The sequence below is a fragment of the Perna viridis genome, chromosome 2 (genome assembly GCF_037379345.1).
Source record: "Perna viridis isolate PV_CMFRI_1.1 ecotype Kerala chromosome 2, ASM3737934v1, whole genome shotgun sequence".
Classification (NCBI taxonomy): Eukaryota; Metazoa; Mollusca; class Bivalvia; order Mytilida; family Mytilidae; genus Perna; species Perna viridis.
In genome coordinates this window covers 2,200,820-2,221,718 of record NC_142446.1, presented here as the reverse complement: position 1 = coordinate 2,221,718, position 20,899 = coordinate 2,200,820, and the positions used below count along the sequence as shown (strand labels likewise).

Genomic DNA, 20,899 nt, shown 5'->3' with positions numbered 1-20,899 from the left:
ATAGCAATACAAATATACACTAATTAGTACCTTCATAGCATGTTAGAACATATTGTAAAGAAATCTAACAGCATGAATTTTAATGGCTTAGGATATTCATATAACCAGGAATGCAGAATCCAGAAATGTTCAGCTAAAGGATGATCCTAATCGATTTCAGAATGAACATCAATTCAAGCATGAAACACCAAAACGTTTCAGCTTTGGAGAACAGGACAGACCAAATGATTTTAGATTTGGTGAACATGACGATCGTGATGCAGATTATCGTACTGATCGAAGATCATCCAATCATAGAAACTTTCGTGGACGGGGTGGTAGAGGTGGAAATAATGATAATTACAACCGACAGGATTCTCGTAGTAGTAATGAAGGAAACTTTCGTAACAGTGGCGATTTTAGTCGACAAGATTCTCGTGGGAGAGGACGAGGAAGGAACAGTTATGATAGACAAGATTCAAGAAGTAGTGGAGAAGATAACTTTCGTAACAGTGGTGATTTCAGCAGATCAGACTCCAGAGGCAGAGGTAACCAGTCCAAGAGACAGGGTTACAGTAATAGATATAGTGGAGAGTTTAAAAGGAACAACTACCAAGATAAACGGGAACAGTATGATGACGATGATGGGAACAGGAAGCGACCTTTTGGGGGTTCACATTATCATGATGAGAGAGTAGAAGTGAGTTTATTTAAAACACAATATAGTGGCTTACATTTTAAAAACCAGCCAGGAATTGTTTCTATAGTTTGGTTTCAAGGTCATGTAAACTTGAGTTGTTATATTACTAGGAATGTATTTGATAAGCATGTGTTGTAATGCTTAATTTGGCTGTAGGAAAAAAAAACAGCTTGAAGTTTGAAAAAGCACCACTAACAGTGTTGACACCTTTGTTGAAGCATTATATTTTTGTTGTGTTGAAGAAAAAGTTTGCTAACAGTGTACAAGTATTTCCCATATCCACATATAAAATAGCGGTGTACTTTTATAGGGCCCGCCTCCAGATCCAGCATATAACTTCCTCTCAGACCGAGCCAGGGAAGGTTTTCAGAACCAGGAAAGGAAAGAACCTCCAAAGAGGCATCCAAAGAATTTTGGTGGTCAGGATTTCAGCAATGTTAAAAACCAAATGAAAAATGTTAAAGAAAGACAGGTAGGTTAAAGATTTTCCAAAGAGTTTTATATAAAATTGACACTAGAGTTTTTTTATAGGCATTTCATTGAAATTGTTGATTAATCGGGTTGGAAAATACCAGTTGCTGTAAAAGTAAATCTTTCTGTGGAGATGGTATCCAACTCTACCAGTGATTAACATGTCTGACAGTTGTTTAGCATTGATTCATTGCTAATTATTTGGAGAAAAATATTGTTTTTGCCCTTTTCATCTGTCTATCTATCCAGTTGTTTGTCTGTTCAACATAATCCAGGTGTATAGAAATGACTGTTTGGGCATCAACAGCATTGATTGACATTTGCACGACTGGAATATATGGATCTCTATTAAGCTGTAACAGAGTTCCATACCACAAATAGCAGGCTGGGATTGATATTTTGGGTCCAGACTAACCATTAGGAATTACAGACCAAAAATGGACCAAAAACAGACCAAAAACATATATTTATGCCCCACTTGCAAATTAGAATGCTTTATATTGACAATTGTTTTTATTTTTGATTAGCTTGGTTATTAGGTCAAGGGCATTGAAAAGGGGATGAATGGACTTACATGTAGTCTTGGAGGAATCCTGTATCTGATATAATTAATAACAACATCATTTTAGATTTTTTATTAGGTCTGGGATTTTATAAAGTCATTTTCTTTTTCAATTTTAATATAACATTTTATTGTTAGTGTGAATTTGGGGTTTGACAGAACTTAATATTGCCATGAAAATTTATACCCACAACCAATAGTACTTCTACATTATTGAAATAAGTTCATGAATTATTTAAATACCATGTTTGACTTACAAAACAGAACATGAAAACAATATTGTGTTGATAGCAGCAGAACAGATCAGGTCCTCCCAAGTCAAAGATGGAGATGACAGTGACAATGACAGGAAAGGAAAGACGTCAGTACATGGAATGGAAAGCAGATAGGGATCGGGTGGATAATGCAAGAATAGAAAGACAAAAATCTTCCTCGGGCGAATGGAAAAGAGAGTGGGATAAGGAAAAAATTGAGTAAGTATAAATCATGGATCAAGGATATTAATGAGTTCAGCCAGGTGAAGGAATAAAATGCTTTTAGGCTTTGCATTTGTTGATAGTCCTCCAAGTGAAATATTGGAGATTTCCTGAGCAAAAAGTTCAAAATATCACTTCCAGTAATGAAGTAAACCATGTCCTTTCCATCAGTTTTTGGCCATTCATGTTACCAGTATATAGAACATAGCTGACACTCCAAAGGGAAATAATAAACATCTTCATACAACCACTAAAAATGTATCTAAGCAACATATACAGTATCACTCTGTTGTTTTTGTTGAGGTTCATTAACTTTCATTCATTTGTGATAACTTGACTAAAAAATATTTGATCTTTTTGGAATTTTAACATGTTCCTTGGTTGAGTGGCCTATAATTTTTGTATGTTTTTGTCTCACCCCTTTTGAAGATAAGGGGTTATAAGGGGGAAATAGGTGTTATCATTAGTATTGATTAAACAGTTTATTAAATATCTGATTTTTAGCTCACCTTGGCCAAAGGCCATGTGACCCATTTCCATCACTTGGCGTCTGTTGTCGTCGTCCATTGTCGTTGTTAACAATTTTTCAAAAATGTTCTCCTCTGAAACTACTTGACCAATTGGAACCAAACTTAATATAAATGTTTCTTGGGGTATCCTGCATAGGGCTGGTGTGGGGATTTGTGATCCATCAAAAAGCATGGCCGCTGTTATTAAAAATAGAACCTAGGGGTCAGACAGTAGTTTTTCACATATATCTCCAAAACCATTAGGTTTAGCTAAATTCTGACAGGGTAAAAGTGTTCAGCATGATGAGATCTATCTAATTTTCCTTTTTATCCATTAAGCCATTTTGGAGTTACTGCCCTTTTTCAGCGTTTTTTGCTATTTTTAATGTTGCCTGAATATAGCTGAAATATTGCTGCTTGGGCATTAAACCCCAACAAACAAACAAAAACAAACTATTTTTAAGTTATTTCTTTCAAAATTCTTCTCCTCTGACACTACTTGACCAATTGGAACCAAACTTGGTACAAATGGTTTTTTTTTAGGGTATCCTGCATAGAACTGATGTGGAAATTTTTGATCCGTTGAAAAACATGGCCACCATTATTAAAAATAGAACCTAGTGGTCAAATAATAATTTTTCTCATATATCTCCAAAACCATTAGGTTTAGCTAAATTCTGACATAGGATAATAGTGTTCAGCATGATGAGATCTATCTGAAGTCAAATTTTCGTTCTAATCTGTTAAGCCATGTTGGAGTTATTGCCCTTTTCAACGTCTTTTGCCATTTTTAATATTATTTCTTTCAAAAATCTCCTCTGACACTACTTGACCAATTGAAACCAAACTTGGTATGAATGTTCCTGGCGGTATCCTGCATAGAACTGAAGTGGGGATTATTGATCCATCAAAAAACATGGCTGCCATTACTAAAAATAGAACCTAGGGGTCAGACAGTAGTTTTTCACATATTTTATCTCCAAAACCTTTTAGCCAAATTCTTTCAATTGCTGAAATGATTCTTATTGTAAGGCCTAAACATGTCTTCAGAGATAAAAGTTGTCTGATGACTCCTTGTAAGAGTAATTGCCGTTGAATGGTGAAAAATTACCAGGTGAACAATTCAGGCTCCTGGGAGCCTCTTGTTATGATTCAGATGTCAGCATGTTACTTTTGAAATTCTTTTTTAAAAGTTTTTTACAAGGTAGACTTATCTTTTCATGTTTTGAAGTTAATGGGATACAAAATTAGACCACACCAAAAACAAATCAACTATTTATTTTTGGTCCAATTTTGAATTTTTTATTGGATTTTTATGAAAATTCTTGCCTGTTTTATATAAATTAGATTTTAGATATCTCTTATGGTTTTTATACGCCCGTCTAAGACGGGACGTATTATAGTATATTGTCCATCTGTCATCAACACTTCAGACAATAACTCAAAAACACTTTCACCAACTTTTATGAAACTTCCATGAATTGTTCTTATCTAATGACATATGCTCCCTTTCGATTTTTATAAATTTCAGATTTTTTGTTTCCATGTTTTGAATTTTTATACTTAAAAAAGGGGTAATTTTCAAGTTTTCAGACAATAACTCAAAAACACTCACCAACTTCTATGAAACTTTGGTTAATTGTTCATATCTTTTGATGTAAGCTCCTTTTCAGTTTTTATAAATTTCAGATCTTTTGTTTCCGTGTTATGAATTTTTATACTTATAAAAAAGGGGATTTTCAAGTTTTCGGACAGTAACTCAAAAACACTTTCACTAACTATGAAACTGTGGTGAATCGTTCGTATATATTGAAGTAAACTTACTTCCGATTTGTATAAATGTCAAAGATTTACTCTTTAAAAAGAAAAGGCAAAAACGGCCAAGGAAATATATTCGTTGAAAAATCATTGAAAATGGACCATTTGTTATGATAGTGTTTCTTTGGGCATTTTTTATTTACTTTTTGTTTGGGGGGGTTGGGGTGCAGGGTATTTGACAGGACTCACAGTATTTCTAGTTAATCATATATTACTTCATTAAAAGCATAAGGACAAGTTAAAAGGGCAACAGGGGTATTATGCACTTAAAGCAAAGCTCTTTATTAAGTTATAAGGGCAACAGGCGTATTATGCACTTAAAGCAAAGCTCTTTATTAAGTTATAAGGGCCAAAGGAGGCCATGCCCCCAAAAAATTTTATTTTAATTTTTGGTGCTATTTTGAATTTTTTATTGTATTTCTAATGAAAATCCCTGCCTGTATTTTTCTATTAGATTTACATCTCTTACGTTTTTACCTGTGTCACCAATGGAGACAGAAGTTTTAGTAGCCACTGCACTCCATCCATCTGTCCATACGTCTGTCCTACAATCCATGTGTCTGTCACATTAATGGGTACTCACTTAGTGTTTACTGTTACTCAAAAAGTATTAAAACCATATTATGCAGACTTACACAGTGATGATATACATGTTAAAGATGTGCTCCACTTATTATGAAGAAAGGAAAAGGTACGGTAGGGTCTATTTTTGGCCCCTTGCATGACTGGAAATTAGAAATTTGTATGGAGAACCTTTTGACTGTTATTTAGATTATGAAATGAATGCTTTTTAAGAACAACTGCCATGTTGCTCATAAAAAGTAAAGTCTTATGTAGATGAAAGAGGAAAGAAAAAGTATGACACATTGAACAAATCAGTTTTCATGGTGCAGATGGATACATAGTGATGTATGACGACCATAAAACTTCTGTAGTGATGACTTCAATCTTGTAGCAACATAACCCTGTTCTAGAAGCCAAATTGTAAGAAATTTAGCACAATACAAAAAGTCTGCATACTTATGGCAAGCTCTGGCATAACGTTTGAGTTTTGATATGAAAACTCCATACACAGATGCTGAAGGGATGTTGCCACAGATGAAAGGAAAGTTAGCAATTTTGTTGTAAAGTCTGGTCAATAGTATTCCTTTACCATCGATCTCTTAGTGTAGGTCAAGATATTAGACTGACTTCATTGTGTCTGTAGTATCCTTTATCTCAAATTCTCAGGGGTTAGATGCGATGTATCAAATCTCCAAAACTAGGATTGTTTAATGATAATATGTCATCCATATAACGGAAACTGAGATTAAAGGATCTAGCTAAACAATGTTCTTTCTTTGGGATCAGGTCAGCTAGTAGAGGAGCACCATTTGTTCCCATTGGAATGCTGACCGTTTGTTGAAAAACATATCCACCACACTGGACAAATATGCTGTCGATAAAAAATTCCAGCATTTGAAAACATCTTCTGTATATTTGGAAGATGATTTGTAATTATTTTTTAGAAAGTATGAGAAATCTCTTCCAAAAACTATCTATATATTTGTATCTAGGTGTTGTACCATCTTTTTTGGAGAAACAGTGATATATAATGTTTTTAAGTCAGGATTTTAACTGAGTATGGGGAAAAGAAGTATACGTTGTTGAAAAATCATAGGTTTTAATGCTATTATATTCTGATAATAATCTTGAATTGAGGGTCTCCAAAAGATCTTTCGAATTTTTCAGGATCCACATTGAACTTAGCCACCTTTCAAGCAGTATATGCTTTCATTGGGATATGTAACCCACACTGCAGTTTTTTTTTCACTTGCTTAGTGTTTATATACATATTGAAGACACTTGTTTTCTGACATATGTATGACAGTGATCCAGACATGTATTTGTCTTGCTTTAATTACAGGGACCAACTTTAATTGCATTTCCAAGTTTTATGCATTTTTGTGTCCAAACCACTTGTTGTGCCCTATGCTTAATTCTCAAAAACTGCTATTGTGTCCGCATTTGCCCCAAGTGAACAGAGCACAACATGCTGCAGTTTTGTCATTCTGGTCAGGATGAAGCTTTTTATTCAACAATCTTGACAGAAATAACATAATGGGAATATTCTAAATAGTTATTTTGGTCATGAAAATAACATACAATTTTTACAGTGCATTTTAACCAATTAAAAAAAGTTAAAATCTTTCTTGATCGTCTGATTTTGACATTCTTAGGCTGATAGTAATGTTTAACTTGTATGTCTTTACTTACAATAGGTTAGAGCAGACAGAACCAGCTAGAAGACCAGGTAAATTTTTATTATTTATTTTATGATTTATTTCTTACAAAATTTCTACTTGGTAAAAAGACAAACTGTTGCTTTGATAACAATGGTATCACTTTCTGTCTTTTTCAGGATTACAATGAAAACAAATTTATGTGGTATTTTTCTGTCAAAAGAAAACAGTTTTTATATTTAGATGGTTATAATGAACTTTCAGTGTATGATAATATAACTTGTATATTTGGTTAAAGTTGGTCGAATTGGTAGCGGTCGGTTTGACCGAGGAGATGATGAGAGAAAAAAAGGTCAGAATACAGGTACTTGCATGGCTAAATTTTGAGCATGTATTATGTATTTCTCATCCATTATATCCAACCCTTACAGTACAATCTAATTACTTCATCAATATATAGAGCTTATATCATTTATTTGGATTGGCATATTTAACTTGAATGTTATATTAGAGAAACTTCTGGTAGTTTGTCCAGGTTTTTGATGCCTTACAAACATTTTTTATTATTTACTTTATTATTTGTTTTATAAACAGTAGATACAAGAAAAGGAAACATAGCTAGGAACATCAATAAGGAAATTAGTAGGAAAGAATGAATAATCTAGATAGAACGGGGAACTTGGTCTGTGCACAAGTGAAATTTCAAGCGTTTCACTGTCTTGTGTTTAACCTTGGAATATATTCTTTTAATTTTCACTGAAATCTTGGTTCCTTTTATTACTTTCTCTCAAGTGATTAAATAACCAACTGATTATCTGATTATACCAACCACTTGCAAAGTGATATTTAAGTTTTCTTAATAATATATTTTTGTTTTCAATTGATTTAAAAAGAAATACTGAGAGGAGGGGTTAATATTTAGAGTCATAAGAGAATAGTAGTGTGACATTTTGGTGGAAGAAAAAATGAAATGACTCAATTTATTTCCCATGTGAATTTTCAAAATTTATTACACAGGGAACATTAATAAAGTTACTACTCACTATATTTTAAACAAGCAAAACAATTCCTATAAATTCATGTGCTCTGGAAGATTAAGCAGATAATATAAATCAAAAGTATTGACTCCCATTAGGAAAACTCATCCTGAAATGATCTTATTACAAAAATGTATATCTTCTTTTTGCTTTAGTTTTATATAAGCACAAAAAAAATGCAGTCATATTATGGTGTTGTACTGTTGTCTGTGTCCTTGTGTCATTCAGAAAACTTGTGTATTAGTTGATCATGGATATTTATTAAATTATACCGCCACAAAAAGAATGCTTGGATTTAGGTGTTGTTACTTGAATTATTAAGGAATAATGTGCCAGAAACAAGCGTCTTCATGATGTTGGGACAATAACTTGACTATAGGTAAATGAATCTCTTTGAAATTGTACAAGGTGCCTTACCACAAAAGGATGGCCGGGTGTGATTTTGGGCCTTTTGCATGAACTAAAGTGGGCCTAAAACAAGCATTTCCCTGATGTCTATGTAATAACTTGAGTGAAAGTGAGTGAATTCTTTGAAATTGTTTCACAAAGTGCCACACCACCAAAGTAAGGCTTTGATTGATTGGGTTGTGCATTGAACCATTCAGGAATTAGAGGCAAAAAAGGACCACTTCAGAAATGGTTAAATTTTTATCCTGTCAAATATTGAACCACAATCAAGATTCAGGGTTGTAATAAGCTTGAATTGTATGTCCACACTTGCCTCTGCAGGGTTTGACCTCTGTAATAACAAGCTGTGTCATACCAAGTATTTTTTGTAGGCTTTTTTTTTGTTTTTTGTTCACTTCTGATTAGAAAATATTGACTAAACAACTAACAACAATTGATGAAATAATCTACATTATAGTTACCAGTAACTCTTAAAGAGAGTTTTAATTAATTGTATCTAGAAAAAAAACATATAGAGAGAGAAAAAAAAACAGTGAAGTGTTTCATAAAATAAGACTTTCAAAAGTCTGTGAGTTTGAGTCCTATTAATTGTATTGATGTGTTTTGTTAGCTTCTTCAGGCCTAGTATTAGAGACTTTTATTGTTTTCTTTATGTTTGAGTTCTTGCATTTACAGCTTGTTACTGTGTGTTCAGACCTTGGAGCTGCAATTATCAGCTCGTTATTGTGTTAAGACACTTAAACCTTCAGCTGCATGCATTGCATTATGATAGAAATATTTGCTATTTGATTGTATCCTGTGGTATATAGTGACTTAGACATTTTTTGAAGGATTAACTTGAAACTTGACAATTGATTAGAATCTATTTCTACATATAAAGTACATATTCATTGGTGTTTTACAATTGTAGACATTATTGACAATTCAGAAAAGTGTAAAAAAAATATTGTGGTTATATAGACATCATGTTTTCTGCACAATAATTTCCATGTACGTATTACAATTAAGATCTCTATAAAATTGTATGGTTATGTTCCTTATTATATATCCAAGACAGGTACAAAATTAGCAATTTCCTTCCCATTGTACAAATAACATATTTCAGTAGTCCTCAATTTACATATGAGATTGATTACCCTTGAGCTTCTTTGTCAAGTTGACCCAAACCACTGCCCATAATTAAACCAGGGTTTGATATAAGGTAGATAGTTCTATGCCTATTTAATTTAAGGGAGGACCACCTTGAAATTTGGCTCTAAATTGTTTGTATATTTGGACTATTGAAATTATTTCAAAAATTTTTATTAGTCCTAATAGCAGGACAGCAAAATAATTTTGAGGACTATCTAATTTATATATAAAATTGTCCTTTGGGCCACATGGCAAGAGAAGTTAGTGTCAAACCCTGTAAACTTGCTTTGATTTCAGCTAAAATGGAATAGTAGTGATTCTTGGCGATACTGAGTCTAATTATGCTAAATCTGGCCATGAATTTCAATTTTTGTTATTTTGCCATTATTGAATCACCTTTTATTTCCATTTGATGACAAAAGAATTTCCTTGGCATTCCATCTGTTTGTCTGTTGGTGTATATTAATGGACTTTTTATTGAAAGTTTAGGCATCATGAAGCAAGATAATTATTGTTGTAAAGGGAGATAATTCTGCAGAAGATTTCACATTTTGCCAGCAAGGACTATGATTCATTGAGTTTACACACATTTTCTTGTTTCAACCAAAAATTTAATTCTTAAAGTTTGTTGAACCTTATATATTGATTGTCTTGATGGTCCAATGGGTCCAATATTCAACTTTATTTAATTGTAACAATTTTTTAACTCTAGTGGTACATTGATATTTTGAATCTAGTATTTTGTTAACCAGAATATCAGCAGTGCTGTACAACCACCATTTATGCAGTCATATTATGTTATGGTGCTGTTGTTTTTGTAATAAGTTTTGTTTTCATGGGATAAGTTGTAGTGAACCAAATTTCATGACATTTGGATATATTTTTACTTGCCGCTAGAACAAGCTTGCTTTGTAAAATGAGGTCACCGGTGGCCCCTACTGTTCTGCAAAAAGGACCAAAAGGGGGAAAATAGGTGTTTATTTAAAACTTATATAGAAGGTTTATTTGTTATTCTATTTTGAAGAAAAATGTTTTAATTTGCTCGTGATCAAATTTTGTGATAAAGATATTAAACAGATTTAGAATAGCATTTAGCACTTTCAATCCAAAGGGAGTCAAAAGGGGGCCACAACCTAAAAATCACTTTTCTAATTTTTTGACTTCTTTTGAGATAAATTTATTGTTTTATTTGAAAAGTTCAATCAGATTTCAGATATATCGTAGGTTTGTTTTTTAACAGCCATTCTCTGTAAGCATTTAACATTTTAAATAGGGAGTGTGGCACATGGTCTCGGATTTTTTTTCAAACTTGCAGAAATAGTATAGACCTATGAGTATATAAGCAATCAACTTTCTTTTCATGTTTTGACATGTTGGTTGCCATGGTAACACACACAAGTTTTTTCCCGCCAAAAATGATGAATATTTTACCTAGAAATTAAGGTATTTTAGCCTTTATTAATTTCAAATTGTTCAATAATTTTGATCATAATATGTTTTTATTATTAAATTACAGCATTTCAAACATGGATTTAGATCAAGCATACAATAAAAGTAAATAGGTGAATCTTAGGGTTTAAAAAAGGGGGTCTGAGCCATGTGCCAAATACTTATTTTTTGCTATTTTTGTAACACTCTTGCCCACTTATGCAGTAGTTTGGCATCTAAGTCTGATTAAAGTAATGTGATATGATATCTTGTCTTCCATTAAGTGCAAAAACATGTTTGGGAATGTGGTTGCTAAAGCTGTTGCTAAGGATATAAAAAGCAGACATTTTTCATCTGAAGATTTCTTGTTGATTTTTACTTCCAAAGTCAAATGAATAGTCAGTAAGTTTTATTTTGTCAAATAACATATCATTTCATGAATAGGTCAAATCATACATTTTCACATTCCTTCAGACACGTGTTAAAGTGTGAAATGACCATAACTTTTGACATCAATCCAAATGTTATGCATTTAAACCTAAAAAGTAATAAAAAATAATGAAACTAGCAAATATTTCTTTCGCATGTAGTTAAGTTTGAATTTGTCAAAGCAGAAGACTTGATGAGAGAAGCCTGATAAATTATTATTGGAAAATAAAATAATATTAAAAGCATGTTTATTACCAGCCAAAATAGTGGACCTTGCAATTGCTCCCTAAAGACCTTATTAAATTTGGCACAAATAACATGAAGGAAAAATTTGGACTGGTAACAAACTGTAGGTCTTTAATTGACAAAAAGCATCTGTTTATTATTCAGTCCCATTTCAGTCCTTAAATAATCAAAGCACCAAAGGTGCTGAAACTTGGAACTCGTTTGGTATGCAACCTGCAAGATAGGTTCCCGATGGTTATTTTTTAAGCAATGTGCTAGAGTGCCGGACATGACATGGACTAAGGTTTGAGAATGTTTTGGTGTTGAACCCATATTTCCCTTGCAACCTGCAGGAAAACGAAACAAAGATGTACACAAATATCGTGAAAATAAGATTATTGCATTTGTTTACGTTCTTGAGACCTTAAACTTGAAAAAAGGAAGCTGATAATGTTGAATATGACGCTTCTTGATAAAATGATTTTGATTATAATACCATCCACTGGGCATAGTTAAAATCCAACACCACCCAAAGAGAGATAACTTTAATTAAATTGTATTGGCTTTTAACTAGACTGGTTCCCAATCACAATATTCAGTAGTCCCGGGAACCAGGATAGCTCTTTAGATAGACAGATAGATTGTATATTATAGTGACCTGTGAATGACTACAAACATCAATAGTAATTACAATAAATAAATATTCACCCGGCCCGTTGGATTTATAAGTCACTTCAAACTTAGAAAACTAGTTAATTATTATCGAGAAGTAATTAAGCAAAATAAAAAGAACAAACATAGATTATCTGGAATAAATGAACTGTCTACGCTTTAGATAAGATTTATATATATATCTTGCAGTTTGTCTCGGAAAGTATTTCATCAATTGAATTAATTGTTCACATTTTGGTAGATTTGTAAATATTTCCTTTCCTTCAATATTTGAGAAAAGTTCATTTCTAAATTCTATGAAAAAAATAGTCTGTCAGAAAATGAGTTTCATCTTCAATTGTGCCCGCATCACATAAAATTCAGAGTCTTTCATCTAAGGGTTTACCAATACAACGTCCAGTTTCGACACGAAGAGGCAGTATTCCACATCAAAACTGTGCCAACGTCGATCGTTCACGCTTTGTCAGATTCATTTCAACATATGTTTCTATTTTGTGGGAAGACTTAAACGTTTTATAAGTTCTCAATTTAGCAGTGTTGTCAACCTGGATTTTCCACTCGTGTATAGTTTTCTAACAGTTTATCATTAACACTACGAAGATTACATTTCAATTTATTGGTAAAATGTTCTGCAAGTCCAATGTTATTCATAATAGCTTTGATTTCCGACGACCAATTATTCAAGCATCGCTCCTGGTCCCAGTTGAAAATTTGTTTACAGAGTCGTGTATCAGGCATGTCTATAAGTCTGTTCCAATATCTAATCATATTGTAATGTCATCTCTGGCGTGATGGAAGCCAACCCATATCGCCTGTAATTGCAAGTTTCGGAGCAAACTTGTGAACACCTAAAAAGTATCTACTTGCCTTATTTTGCATATTGTCAACATATGGGTAGTCCTTGAATCCCCACACTGAAGAGTTGTAATCCAATATTGGTATGACGCAAGAGTTAAACAGTTTTTGGAAAGTTTTGAATCCACATTCCTTCATACACTGAATTTTCGTAATTAGAGCTCCAAGGGCCTGCCCCGCAGTCTTCGACAGATTCTCGGCATTTGTATCAAATTTCTTTTTTTCGTGAAATATTACACCAAGATACTTGTATTGTTCGGTGATGTTCAAGATGTTATCACCAATTTTGAATTCAAAGGCTGTTCTATGTTTTCGGTTTGGTCGAAAATACATTACCTTTGATTTGTCAGTGTTAATCAACACTCTCCACTTCTTGCACCATTCGTGAAGCTTGTCAAGCAACACAATGTTATCAGCGTATAACATCAAAAAAAAAAATTGAAAATAATGTGGGTGGTAAGTTATCTCCTTGCTTGACTCCTGATTGACAAGAAAACCACTCGGTCATCATCTGGTTAATTCGAATACTATCTGAGGTATACGAGTATATGCTTTTCACTGATTGGTACATTTTACCATCGATATTGTTTAATAGTAATTTGTATAGTAGCATATCGCGATCTTCAAAGGCCTTTTTAAGGTCCATGAATGTTGCAGTAATGTTGTCATTGTTCTGAATAATGCTGTTGAGAGTAAAGACATGATCTTCACACGATCGGTGCTTGCGGAATCCATTTTGCTCATCAGCAAGTAGGTGGTTTTCCTCTAGATACGATGTCAATCGATTGTTCATAAATGCACTATACAATTTAGAGATACATGACTGTAAACATATTCCACGATAGTTCATCGGAATCCATTTGTCTGAAGATTGATCTTTTAAGATTGGGAACAGTATTGCCTAATAGAAGGTATAATGCTAGTGTCAAATACGAGCTGAAACAAACTTTGTATTGTTGCAATCACAGTATCGGATCGTAAAACATCATAAGGAATTCTATCGATTCCAGTGGATTTTCCGTTTTTTGATGCATTAAGTACCTTTCTAATTTCGTCGAAGGTTATCGCAGAATTCAGTTCCTCGTTATTTTGATATAAGGGATCTATCATATCACTTTTAAGAAGGGTCTTATGGTTCAGAGCGTAACTATGAAATTTGTTATCGAAATCCCTTTCGGAATTGTCACTATTGTACATCTTTTCAAAAGCAGGCCTCCATTTCGTATGTACACTTTCTTCATCGTATAGAACGTTTCCGTCGTTTCCATATACCTCCATCGGAATATCTGATAGTTTACATGGTCCTCTCTTTCGTATTTTTGTCCAGAACTCGTTTGGGTAAGTAGTTGTCATACTTTCAATTTCCTCACAGAATGATTGTCAATATTGTCGATCATAAAATCTGAGCCTACGATCAAATTTCTTTTGAGATTCTAAAAATTCTGATCTTTTACGCCTACGAGTGATTGGTCTTTTTTCGGATTTTAGGAATTTTTGTTCCTTTTCACGCATATCGTTCCACAGATCAGAGAGTTCATCATTCCAATACGGTTTATGCACTCTGAAACGTTTTCTAGTTTTATTTGTAGATTCGTAGCATGAAATTTTATCTTTCATTTCATACATAATAATGTCACATAAATCAGTGTAGATCACATCAATGTCATTTTGTGTTTCTCTGGTCCTTTCGATCCTTGATATCAAGTTTTGGAGTGCCAATCTAGATAAATTTGAAGCGAAAAAGTCATTTGGAATTTCTTTGAGTTTATAGCGTCGCAGGATATTCTGTCACGGTTGTATGAACAGACGTTTCTGTACATTGTATATTTAGCGTTGCCATTAGAATTGAGTGATCTGGGATTCTAGAGCGTTCGTTTAGTAATCCAACATGATTGAACTTATGTAACCATAGCACATATTGACAACTTTGAATGATTAGATTTGTTGTAAAATGTCATGATTAGATTTGTTGTAAAACGTCATGTGGGACACAAATATAATCCACCACAGACTTTCCTCTGCCTGACACGCACGTAAAGTCAGAGTTTGTGTTGTCTGATCTGCCATTCAAAAAGCACATCTTCAATTCGTTTAGAAATTCAATAAACGCTTGTCCATGCTGATTTGTTGCTTTATCGATAACAGATCGGTTCAGTACAGTGTCTAATTCAGAGAAATCCTTCAGGGACCTGATCCGTGCATTAAAGTGTCCACATACGATAAATGCATCACAATCATTATTAATATACAAATTTGTCAAGATTTGTGCAAAGTAAATCTGCACGTCTCGTCCCCATACAGAATTTTCCTGGGGTAGTTAACACAAAAAGACGATGAATGTAAAGTCTGTTGTTTTAGATATAAATTTTATACACAAAATTCCATCATATTCTGCGTCCACAATTTCAAATCTATAGTCTACCAGAATACCGGTTTTTATCAGTAGTCCTACCCCTCCCGATCCTTTAGGGGTGTTTCGATGAATTACTTTCCTATTTAAACCAATCCATTGATAACCATCTACCTCGATTTTATTGTCATTTCTCAAGTGCGTTTCACAAATGCTAAAAATGTCTGTATCAATGTTTTCGACAATCACTGTCCGTAACTGAGAATTATTCAAAGTCCAACCACATACATTTAGCTGAGCTATATTAATTGTCCAATCGCACCGGGCTCTTTCCTAATCGAGTCATTTTGCATTTTGGTATTATTGTCAATTGCTATCTGAGGTGCGTCATCCTTTTTCTTTAGAATACGACCGTTTCCTGTGATTTTGTAGTTGTCTCCATGGGGTAACTCTTGAAGAATCGCCCTAGCTTTTGTTTCTAATAATCTTTAACTATCTTCTTTGAAATTACTCAGGGCCAAGCAGCAAAAAAATAGTTTGGGCGTCTCGATTTACCAGTTCGACAATATTTAGCTGAAAATTAACACTTATAACTGTTTGAAATATTACGTGAGCTATTGCCATCACTTAGCGTCCGTCTTCGTTTCAGTCATTGCCGTCCATCGTCGTTAACAATGTTTCAAAACTCTTCTCCTCTAAAACTGCTTGACCATTTGGAACCAAACTTGGCATGAATGTTCCTTGGTGTATCTTGTATAGAACTGGTGTGGGGATTTTTGATCTGTCGAAAAACATGGCGCCATTACTAAAAATAGAACGTAGGGGTCAGACAGTAGTTTTTAAAACCATTAGGTTTAGCCAAATTCTGACTGGGATTAATGTGTTCAGCATGATGAAATCTATCTGTGGTCAAATTTTTATTTTAATAAGTTAAGCCATGTTTGCCCTTTTAGACGTTTTTTTTTGTTGCTATTTTTAATGTTATTTCTTTCAAAAATCTTCTCCTCTGACACTACTTGACCAATTGGAACCAAACTTTGTATGAATGTTTCTTGGGGTATCATGCATGATGTGTGGATTTTCGATCTGTTTCGATCTGTTAAAAGCATGGTCACTGTTACTAAAAATAGAACAAAGGGTCAGACAATAGTTTTTTGCATATATCTTCAAAACTGTTAGGTTTAGCCAAATTAGATGTGTTTTTTTTATCTGTCGAAATACATGGCCGCTGTTACAAAAAATAGATCATAGGGGTCACACGGTAGTTTTTCACATATATCAAAAACCGTTGGGTTTAGCCAAATTCTTTCAATAGCTGAAACGATCCTTATTTTTAGGACTACAAAAGTCTTCAGGCATAAAAGTTGTCAGATGCCTCCTTATAAGAGTTATTGCCCTTGACAAGGGAAAATGACAGTTTTTTTGTTTTTTTTTACAGTTTTCAGCCAATGTCTTGAAAACTATGATAGATTTAAACTTTCATTTGCTGAAATGATCCTTATGATAAGTCCTATCAAAGTTTTCTTGAGTCAAAATTGTTGGACAACATTCTTGTTTAATTTATTGCCCTTGAAATAGCGTTCAGGCTCCTGGGAGTCTCTTGTTTGGGATGTATAACAATCACCCTGTCTGCCTCTCCACATTTCTTGTAAGCACAACTTCTCCTAAATGACTCTAAAGATGTTGCTGAAATTGTATAGGCACGTTTGTTATCGTATGTAGATGTGCATGAAGGAATATAATTACTGTTGGAGGATTCCAAAGGGAGATAATCCAAATTAAAGGTTTTACATGTTAAAACCTTGTAACCCTGACTCCTCTAAGACTGCACAAGGGATTCGGATAAACTTTTATAGGAAGGATGGACATAATATGTAGATGTATATGAAGGAATATAATTACTGTTTGATGACTCTGAAGGGAGATACTTTAACAAGTGTTTAACATTGAAGTCCATTTGGAGCTAGAAGGTATTCCCTTTGTAAGCTTGCTCACAGTATTTCTTGTTTCAAAATATTGTGCAATTATGTATCCAAACAAGTTGTTGTGTCCATAATGTCTTATGTTTAGTGTGTCAAAAACTTATACTAGGTATTGTCTCCATACAGAGTTCAACTGGCTGCCTTTGTATCATGTTGTGCTCAGCAAAGCTTGTTATATATGTTAACAAGAAAATGTTTTGTATATAAATTTAATCTCTGGATAATGCTGAATAAAATCTCAATTGTTAATGAAAACAAAAAATAATTTTCTAAATGAATAGAAAAATAATCAAGGTCCTAGTAGTCCTTAAACTACAACAACTAATTCATAGATAAACAGCAAGATTTTTACTATAATAAAGTGCTCCTAGTTCGGATCTAGTCCTTTTCGTTGTTGTATGATGACCATAATTAAGAGTTCTTTACTATGAAACAGTCAACTGTATTGAAATATGGAATGTGTGGCATTACTAAAATATTAAAAACATAGAAATATGCCACACTACATATATCAGGGTACTGAGAAAAAATTTTTGTGCTGTTTCAGGATTTCAAAAAATGAAAAGCATATAGCGTTAAACAGGGACTGTTTTTCTTGGTTTTCTGTCAGCCCCGTAGTATGTTAACAGTATTTGACATTTCTCTGTTAATGATTTTCCAATTGTAGTTTACAGAGTTTTAAAATTTGTCAGTAATTACCTATTGCCACTATTTTTTTTTCTTAGTTTAGAAATAACTTTACACATCTTTTGTCTTTTAATAATAAGCAAAATAAGTATTTGAATTATGCAACATTCAAATGTGTTTATTTTAGGATTTGTAATAATATGTTTTTAGAAATAAATTAATGTACATTGTATCTTTGTTCAAAAAAATGGTTTTCATTTTTTTAAATTGTTCATTGATAAAACAGTGAAAATAAATTCCAATAATCCTATTTGACACAAGTTAGCATTTTTTTAATTTTGTTGAGAAAAAACCTTATGGCATTTCAAGGATGGGTTTGTCTTATTGAAGTAATAATGTATTATATCATGCTGTACTAGCTATGAAAGGTGTGGGTTTCTAACAGTCACAGTATTATTGTGTATATATAGAAGAAGTATTCCATTTTGGCTAGGTCCTAGTAGTTGTACAATCAAGGTGAACCTTATTTTTAGTTCATGCAATACTAGTATTTAGTGACTATAAAGTAAAATTTAGAACAAATGCTGTAGAAAATGGTCTGAATGTTTTTATTATAAATGATATGTGCCACACTGTTATAAGAACAGTTTTTTTTTTCTGTAAGCTGATTTGTTTGACCTGTTTAAAGATACAGGCTCCACTTAAGTTCAGCCGTACTTCTTTAAATATAGTATCATAACAATGAGGCAATTATAGCTTAAGAAAAAAATTATACCATATACTTATATATTTATATGATACTTACAGGTCAACTAGATGAACATACGAGGGGAAATCCTGACAAATCACCAACAAAACAGAGAGGTGATATACAACCAAAAGGAAGAGGTGTAAACAGGCATCCTGAGACTCCTCCTAGAATGGCTGGGCGAGGCAGAGGCAGAGGGAAAGCTAAATCTGCCAATGAAGCCAAGCCGCAGAGGATGAGAACAACATCATCAGGCGACGAGAGGGTTGTTAACTGTCACTCAGATTTACTGGTTATAAAACTGGAAAATACTCCTGGTGATAATAGTGTAGAAGTGGAATACTCTGATGGAGAGGTACCTGTTGGTAAATCACCTAGAGGTAAACCAGGGGCACCAGGAGGGGGAACAGCTACTCATGGAGCTCAAACAGAAGAGTTATGGTGGGATGAGGATGATGATCTTACCATGAGCTTAGTTCAGGATGGTTTAGAAGAGGATGATGTCCTAGAACATAGGCAACTGTTCGAGGATGCAGATCAAGGTGCCCATAGCAACCAGGAAATTGTGGTAGATGAAGATGAAGATGAATGGGAAGATTGTGATGATGATTCATTCTACTCCAAGAGTCAGACTTCAACTGATTCCAGAGAAGGCTTTGGTCAGTTGAAAGTCAATACTCAACTGAATCCTGATGCACCAGAATTCACTCCAACATCTCCATTGTCACCACCCTCACCAAGGTCACCAAGAGAAAAACGTCAAAAAATAAAGCATGGTGAAAAAAGTCCTGGAAAAAAATCAGAGGCAAGGGTCCAGAAAAAAGGTGCAGATAAAACACAAGGTACACAACCTTGTACTAAACCTACACAAAGGGGAACAGCAAATGACAGTAGTGGTTCTAAAATCACAAATATCACTGCCAAAAATAACCATGATGAAACAGGCAAAGAAGGCAGTGATGGCACTAATGTGTCTGAAAAACAAAAAGATAATTCTAAAGACAGTCAAAGAGCTGAAGGCTCATCAAAGACTGATGACATAAAAGTACATTCTGCTGATAATTCTGTAGATAATATTGATAGTCTTGTGACAGAAGAGGACTCAACAAGGTCTGATGATAAAGCCAATTCTCCTAATACTCCTGTAGACAATACTGACAGTCTTATGACAGGAGGGGATTCATCAAGGTCTGAAAATGATAATGCCCATTCTGCTGATACTTCTGTAGACAATACTGACAGTCTTGTGACAGGAGGGGATTCAGCTAATCCTGAGAGTGGAGATCAAACTGAGGAAGTTACTCAGAATAACAATGAGGTGAAAATTGTTGAAAAAAGACCTGGTGCAGAGTGTACCAAAGAGCATATTTGTAGTGTAGATGGCACTGCAGGTGGCAGTGATTGTGATGGTAGATTACAAAATGAGAGTAAGGAAGTTGACACCACACTAAATGGTGATATAGACACCATACATGACAGTGGTGTAGATGAAAGTATTGTGGAAACTGCCACAGATACTGACGAAACAGTAGACAGCTCAAACATAGTTGGTGCTGAGGGCACTGAGCAGGTGGCCAAAACAGAGACAACTGATCAATTAAGACAGGAGGGTAGGTTAAAAACAAATAACTACAAACATGTCAGACAGAAAATGTAGGCAAGTGTGCTTGTAATATTCAGGGAAGAGGGACAACAGGCTGTTAGGGTAATAATTAATGTTGAGTTGATATTTAAGTACTAATCATACAAAACACTACCTATGGTAGAGATGATTCATAGTGTAGAAAAGTCATAGAATATAACTAAAGTAAAACCATATGGATATCTATGATATTGTCCAAAGATATTCTATACCAATAAGGTAATACTGGGGTTGATAGAAAATGATAAATGCATAGTTGTAAGGTACATGTACAAACTTAAGAAATATGAGCAGCAAAATGTTCACTTACCTGATGTCTTCTTCACCATGATACAGAATTTGTTGTCAGTAGTTTTTCACCATGATACAAAATTTGTTGTTGGTTGTTTTTCGCAATGATACAGAATTTGTTGTTTTTAGTTTTTACAATGATTCCTCCCATGCGGGTCCAGGTGTTGATAGAATAAGCCTGCAGCAGCACTAAGCTTGTTGTATGAGGCGACTAAATAGTGCTCAGAACCCTGGCTGGGGGCTAGGGCACTCTGCCCACAGGGCAACTGGGTTGTTTGCCCCAGGTTTTTGAATGGGGTAATGTTCCATGCTGGGGTCATCAGGCCATAATACAGAA

At 33.9% G+C, this 20,899-nt stretch overlaps 1 protein-coding gene across 16 annotated transcripts in view; it reads left to right on the top strand.

Moving 5' to 3' along the window:
• The window catches only part of LOC148623284 (uncharacterized), a 56,227-nt gene that overhangs the window by 29,848 nt on the left and 5,480 nt on the right, over positions 1–20,899 (top strand). For 3 of the 16 annotated variants that reach the window (XM_088565025.1, XM_088565016.1, XM_088565017.1), the window contains 6 exons: positions 92–679; positions 990–1,151; positions 2,004–2,185; positions 6,777–6,808; positions 7,036–7,101; positions 18,689–20,239. In XM_088565025.1, coding sequence (XP_088421151.1) covers positions 92–679; positions 990–1,151; positions 2,004–2,185; positions 6,777–6,808; positions 7,036–7,101; positions 18,689–20,239 — 2,581 coding nt within the window. The remainder of the gene's footprint in view (positions 1–91; positions 680–989; positions 1,152–2,003; positions 2,186–6,776; positions 6,809–7,035; positions 7,102–18,688; positions 20,240–20,899) is intronic. The other 13 variants (XM_088565026.1, XM_088565023.1, XM_088565033.1 and 10 more) reach the window with 10 other exon arrangements.